At 41.0% G+C, this 7,107-nt stretch overlaps 1 protein-coding gene across 2 annotated transcripts; it reads right to left on the reverse strand.

The window, feature by feature from the left end:
- Positions 1-4,261: 4,261 nt before the first annotated feature.
- On the reverse strand, positions 4,262-5,326 carry LOC129777913 (protein TIPIN homolog). 2 transcript variants are annotated; one of them, XM_055784485.1, is made up of 2 exons: positions 5,202-5,326; positions 4,262-5,133 (listed from the first exon to the last, which is right to left on the reverse strand). In XM_055784485.1, the coding sequence occupies exon 2, from the start codon at positions 5,122-5,124 to the stop codon at positions 4,318-4,320; it is 807 nt and encodes a 268-aa protein (XP_055640460.1). In that variant the 5' UTR covers positions 5,125-5,133; positions 5,202-5,326; the 3' UTR covers positions 4,262-4,317. The 2 variants fall into 2 exon arrangements, with proteins under 2 accessions (XP_055640460.1, XP_055640461.1); XM_055784486.1 differs by having other exon boundaries at positions 4,262-5,151; positions 5,202-5,284.
- Between the last annotated feature and the right edge of the window lie 1,781 nt (positions 5,327-7,107).

The raw sequence follows: 7,107 nt of genomic DNA on the forward strand, positions 1-7,107 counted from the left end.
CTGATTGATTTTTCGGCTGATCCTTCGACTGTAAATTTATGATTGGAAACTAGTACAATTAAAAAACTCAACTTACCATCATCTACCAGAACAATCTCTTCGAGTACCTCGATGTTTTCGTGGCCAAAAATCATTGTTATCGATTTTATTTTTCAATGAAAGGAGAATACCAAACCAAAAGATTAAAGTAGACCGGGACGTCGACTATAAAATGGCAAGATTGATCTTTGAGGCAGAAAATGGTCGGTCAGTAAGCAGTAAGTAGTAAGCAGTAAGTGACGTTTTGAAACCAAACAAAAACAATCAGTTGACAGATGTTTGACAAAGTAAGAACTATGTTCGAATTCGAACATACGTTAAAATGAAATTAGTAAAGTAAACTTTTAATCATACGGATTCAAGTAAATACTAGAAAAGTTTACTTTACTTGGAAACGGGCAGAATAAGTAGATACTTTTTTTTATTCATACGGCCTACTATCTGGGCTGACGATCCTTTCCATTGGTCGGCAGCGGGTATGGAGAGTCTGATCGCTGATTGGGTCGAGGGGTATCTGGAGGCAATGCGGTTTGCTTGCCTACTGTCAGCGATCTCTGACGGATGTCCTTCGGTGGTTGGATAAGTGGAGATTCTGGTTTTCTTTTATTCGAGGGCGTTGCATTTGTAGTGGTTCGATTTCCGGACTGGACGGTATGTAGTACTGGTGTAGACGGAGAGGGTGTTTTCGTCAGCGTGTCGTCTAGTTCGTTGGATTCTATGTCGGAGTCGGAGGAAATGACCAAGCTGGAATTTTGTGGTGATAAATTTGTTTTTTCCTTCGGTGTTTTTGGAGATAAACTGGATTTGACCGGTCGGGAGGATGTAGGAGTATTTATCAAGGAGGATTGGCTGGAATGAGTGACTTGTGTTACCCCGGATGTTTCAACACTTTTTGTTTGTGGCAATGATGACCTGGCTATAGATATTTCTCTTGTTGAAGATTTATGATTTTATCCTTCTGGGCTAGTCGTTGCTCCATGGCCGCTAGTGTGTTGGCCATCTGGTCGATTTTATCCACCAGAGACTTGATCATTTGCGTGTTATCCAACGCCTCGACGCGTTGTAACTCCATTGACGCGGCCATGTTCGCGATGGTAAGGTCTTTTTCGCCTATTTTTTTTACCAGGTCATTTAGCCTTCGATCCGGGGCTGCCTCCTTGTTTGGTGTGTGGTCAGGAGCTCGGTCATCTCTGACAGCTTGGGCATAGCTTACTGACCGACCATTTTCTGCCTCAAAGATTAATCTTGCCATTTTATAGTCGACGCCCCGGTCTACTTTAATCTTTTGGATTGTATTCTCCTTTCAACCTTCAGCCGGGATCACATGGTTAACGGAACAATTTCCACAGGTTGGCGTGTTTTGTCTGCACCTTGTTTTTGTGTGACCGAACGCACTGCATGGGCGACGGGTAATACGGTAATAAGATATCCGAAATAAATAAATTCAGGTGTACATGTGCCATTTACTGTCAGGATTAACGCAGGGGTGTTTTCTACCGTGTCTGGACTGGTCCGCCGCTTGAGTCTTCTAGCCGCTGTCACTTTTTGATCTTTGAGGTAGTCCACAATGTCCTCCTCCGACATATTTGTTGTCTGTACGCAGCTGACCACACACTTGGTACCAAGGATGCAAAATTTCGAAAGAACATGTTGAAATCGAAAAGCAATTTTTATCAGTGCAAAATATCTCCACCGACATTCTTCACTTCTTTCTATCGCGGTGCCGCTGTGCCTATGACCGCTGGCTCACCATCTCGTTTGTTTTGATATAGTTTTCGTTCCATCAACAGAAATATCAGTTCATTCTCGATGTCAGTGAATGCTCAAGCCGAAAATATCACCTTTCATTGCGTCCTGGTGAAATTTTCGTTGGTCATACACCCATAAACTCAGCACTCAAATGTGCCGTTGCCCATCGATGTGTGTGCAATAAACGGCACAAAAATGGGACCGGGGCTAGAAACATACTAGGAAAACACACACGAACACGCGTTTAAACGTCTGACGCTGTGTCAGTGAGATGATATTTCCTTGTATGGAATTTTATTCCCTTCCACTATCAGCTGATCGAAGATGCGTATGAAAATTTCGGGCGTAAATTCTCAGTGAGACAGTGGAACGAATGAGTGTGGGGAATAATGCAAAAACCAAATGTTCCACGTGACGGAGTGTCGGTTGCATGGAATTAAGTTTGGTTCATTTGTCATGAACTGCAGGGGAATTGGTGGTTGATTTTGATGTTGTCTCAATATTGTGCGATTCACATAGAACGTTACGGAGAAGAACGTCTACGTTCCGTCAACGTCTCCACCAATTCACATATGCAGTCAATGCTTCCACCAGCACCGTTACGTCAAATGTCAAACGAATGATTTATGTAATGTTATTCATGGTGTCGCCACCTACAACAATTTTAAATTGCAATGCCCTCTTTCAAATCAGCATGCCTAGAATCAGTTCTAAATTTTGAAAAATTCAATGAAAATCATTGAATTCAATCATATAACTTCTTAAAGCCCGTAGTCCGACCCTTATTCAACAATAATAATAAATAGAATATTTCTCTCAGCTAGTTGCGAATGATTTTCACTCCGAAATTTGGAGCTAAGAGATATGTTGGCATAAAAAGTACAGTAAGTTACTTATAATGCGATATGCTGAGGCACCATTCAGTGTCGCATTGGAGTCGATTTTGACCAGTAATTGGACATTCGCGACTGGTGGCGACTTTCAATGTGGGGCCATAATTTGGTCTCCGAACTCAATGTTTACAAAAATGTCCAATAAGAGGTAAAAATTTCCAATTAAACGTATTGCATCACATATCTGTTCAATTAGCTTAATGTCGAATTAGATATAAATTACTGTACAACCAAATCAAAACAAAAGCCGAGACACAAAGCCCAGACAAAAACCAAACGAGCCGTCCGTCTCCGTCAATTAAGTGCGATTCATATACAACATCCACGTTACGTTCACGTTGCGTCAATTATTCTTCCAAGCAGTTGTTATGCAAACATTCACATTCACCGGCAACGGCAACTTCGACTTGCCGTTGCTGGTGTATGTGAATGCTTCAATAGGAATTGCATGGAAGAATGATTGACGCAACGTGACGTGACGGAACGTGAACGTGACGTGGATGTTGTATGTGAATCGCACTTTATTCTTTTCTACAAATTCTGCCGGTCGTTTTCGTTGAACGTATGCTAACGGGTCGTTACGTTGCCGGTGTATGTGAATGTTTCCATAAGAATTGCATGGTAGAATAACTAACGTAACGTGACGTGACGGAACGTGGACGTGACGTGGATGTTGTATGTGAATCGCACTTATCTTGCGCTGTCAGTAAAGTGAGTGTGAGATTTTGCAACTCTGCTTGGTACTGTTCAAGTGTTTATGGTAGGTGACCTTAACGTTTGTTCCATCTGAAAGTTGTGTCAATTGTAACAGAGCCTCCGCCGCCGCACCATTGCTCTCAGGGAAAGCACCCTCTATTTCGCCAACACAGTTCTCAACAGACTTGCGAATGAGAAAGGGAGCGAGAGGGAGGTCTTTATCTTTACCGTCATCGCCTACACCAGTAATACGCAATAGGATAAGCTCACCGTGTTCACCAGTCGGATCCATATATCTTGGTAGTGTTGCCCCGGAATAAATGCCTCCAATTTTGCGGTGGTTTCCACCGCCTTTATGGCCCCACACCGTGTGTGCGGGGCCGGGGTCGCCCGCCATGGCGGCGACCCAACGGCTACTCAAACTCTAGATGAATTCGTTAGCGCGCACTACGGGGGAAGCCTGACCCCTACCCGAAGACCGTTACGGCTTCGATGTCTACAAAAGAGCAATAAAATTGTTTATTTTACACAATTAAAAAATAATACAATTTATCTACAAAACAAGTTAACACAAACGAAACGTCCAAAAACTTGTGTGCGGCGCTGTAACCGCACCGGCGCTAGATACACAACAGACGTAAACAATTGTTCACAATGCCACGATATTCGCGACGAATAAATGGACAATACGGACACAAATAACGACGGTAAAATCACTTCCACGGCCTGCGTGGTGCCCCGTGAGGTTTACACGTACAATGAAATACAACGATAAACACTATAAACGTAAACAACGATTATTCGCAGCGTAAGAAAATAACAATGTCTACTCGCTTGCGATATAACAATGCCACTGAAACTACGGATAAGAATATAACGAAAAATTATTTAATAATATAATGGAATTGCTTTTTATTGTTTTATTTTTAACATTTATGATCTACCCACTTTCTCCAACAGGTCCTGGCGGCGTTGCTGCACTGCTAGCAGATGCAGCCATTTTTGCCCGTCTTATTTCTAAAGCCTTCAATCGATTTGCTGCTATTTTTGCACGCATGTCTTCAGATAATTCAGGTGATGGTGCTCTCGTTGGTTGAGGCGGCGTGGTTTTGACACTGGAAGACGCACCACCATTATCTCGTAGTGAATCGAAATTACTTTCCGATGCTGTAAGGTTACCAACACCGGAGACGTTCAGATTCCCACCACGTGATATCGCGATTTGTTCCTCGAGCATTGTATCCAATGGGTCCAATGATCTATTCAAAATATTCGAATCATATGCAAGACCATCACCCTCCATGTCCTCTTGATCAAGAATAACATCTGGCTCCAACTGCCCCATCCGATACTTATACATGTACGATTGCATTTGCTTCTTTCTGCCTAGTTTTTCAATCGCAGCAAGACTATCGTCAAGTCCGTACTTAGGGTACATCCTATGTGCCCAGTGTTGCATTTTCTTCATTACTACGTCGAGATCCTCTTTCTCATACCCTTTGCCACGAAATTTAATACCTTTGTAATAACTCTCTAAGTCTACAATACCTCTCGAATCGCAGAGTCGCTGGACGTTTAGCATAAACCGGGGATTGCGACTAACTTTCTTTTTTGGCTCAACTTTAACGGGCTTGCCATCCCCCTCTGGGGCATCTTGATCATTATCATCATTACCGCCATGGCTAATCTCCCCATCATTTTCATTACCATAATCTTCAGCTTCACCAAATAGATCGATGTGGGACATAATGTTTACCTAGTGGAAAAAGAGGTACTGATTATTCTTTGTTGATTGGCAAACAAACTTTGTTTTGTATATTTTACTTGTTTCGTGGTCTTAGGTTTCGTGTACCAATGAAATCCCGCTTGAATTGAAATTGGTAATCAAATCAGATGTAACGTTTCATATAGTTTCAATGTTTGACAGCATAAAACAAAAGCACTGAAGGTAATAGGAATTTGCAAATTTACAAACAGAGATGCCAGGTGGAGAATCTGTGGAACTGGAAGTATTTCTATTGTTTTAGTGGACATTTGCATTATGTAGAAACTGTTTGTGGGGTTTTTGTTTTTATTTGTTAATATTACTGCATGCATGATAAACCAACAAAAGTCTTGTATTATGTTTGGAATATCTACACTTCAGATGTGTCCCAAGCCACAAAAATGGGTGGGTTATATCTATGATATAACCGCAAGGTTGACGTGGGACCTTAGCTTAGCAATTATTTGTTTGTATTGATTAAATTCTTGTTTGAATGAAACAATTTCCGAATTCAGTTGAATTCAATATATTTGCTTTGTGTGTTGAAAGATTGAACAAATTCCATGTAAGGGCAATTCATGCATTGTGATAGATTATGTTCTTCGTTAGAAGTAAGTTTAAAGACAGACGATTTACGTTTGGTATGATGCCTAGGACAAAATTTGTGATCGGAAGAATTATCGAACGATTATTTGTTTTGCGGTTCCCTCTGAAGTTTGCATCTCTCAAGTGTACGTACTTCTCGAAGTGAATTTGCTTGAAACTTGAAAGTTCATTCGCATCTAGCGTCTGCACGATTTTTCCAGGTTCCTAAGTTTAGAAGATCGTGTTAGGGAAACATTTTCTAGCCTACACAAAGGCAAGCGAGTACAAAAGTACTCGCAGTTTGCATTTATTTGCAAAGCCCATTTCTACAGAAACCTTGGTTTAGAAGTCTTTGTCGAACCGCATGAATTTGCAATGCCGATTTCCTCCAGGTACCTTGGTTTTGAAATCTCTGTTAGGGAACACATTTCGGTGGGAACAAATGCTCCCCCTACATTCATGTGTTGGAAATGCCGATTTCTTCAACGCTGCATGGTTTTAAAGTCTGTGTTAGGGAACATTTTTGGGTGAGAACAAAAGTCCCCCTAATTCCATGTATTTGCAATGCCGATTTCCCCAAGGCTGCTTGGTTTTGATGGCTGTGTTGGGGAAACCGTAAATCGGGCCAGTCAAAACGAGGCAGTTAGGGCGTTTAGATAACGCTTAACATTTTACAGTTATTCAATTGTTTGTCTAATGAAAAACAACATTTTATTAGATGCGTGGAAATATTCTCTATCAATTGATGCAAACATCCTTCCGATCCAGTGAGAAATGTTCGAGTTATAAGCATTCGAAATCTTTCATTTTTTCCTGCATGTTTTGTGTTTAGGTTTTCATTTTACCTCCCATATATTCCGGTTAGACGTAGTCCCACGTCAAAATTCCACAAACAATCGGCCCTTTTCGGTGCCAACAAAAAAAATCTACAAAAGAAAAATAGCATCCGAAATAATAAACAAGGTAATTGAATGCAATCTCACGTAACGTTGATAACTCAGCGATAAAAGCATTTCCTGATGTGTTCGAAGATCAGGAGTGTAAAAAAGAACCACCAAAGCAACGCAAAGCATTGGTTATCAAAAAAGAATATAAGAGAGAGAATTTTCACGTGGATACGTGAAATATATTTTTTGAAGCAATGCATCCATGCATATGCATAATAAATGCATAAAGAAAAGAATGAAATCTACACCGAATTTTCAACAATTTTAAGACTTTCTGCCCATCATGAGCACTCTGTATGCCCGGTCAAACATTCACGTTTTTTCACATGTCCCGCGTTCTTCCATAAAATGTGTATTTTGATGGTAACGCACATGAGTTGAGAGTGATCGATTGATTCTCATTGGATCAAGTATTTCGCCAGGATGAAAATAC

Source organism: Toxorhynchites rutilus, chromosome 3, assembly GCF_029784135.1.
Source record: "Toxorhynchites rutilus septentrionalis strain SRP chromosome 3, ASM2978413v1, whole genome shotgun sequence".
In the NCBI taxonomy this organism is placed as follows: domain Eukaryota; kingdom Metazoa; phylum Arthropoda; class Insecta; order Diptera; family Culicidae; genus Toxorhynchites; species Toxorhynchites rutilus.

Excerpts from the sequence above, each read along its gene's own strand:
- LOC129777913 (XM_055784485.1), bottom strand. The coding sequence starts at position 5,124 with ATGTCCCACATCGATCTATTTGGTGAAGCTGAAGATTATGGTAATGAA.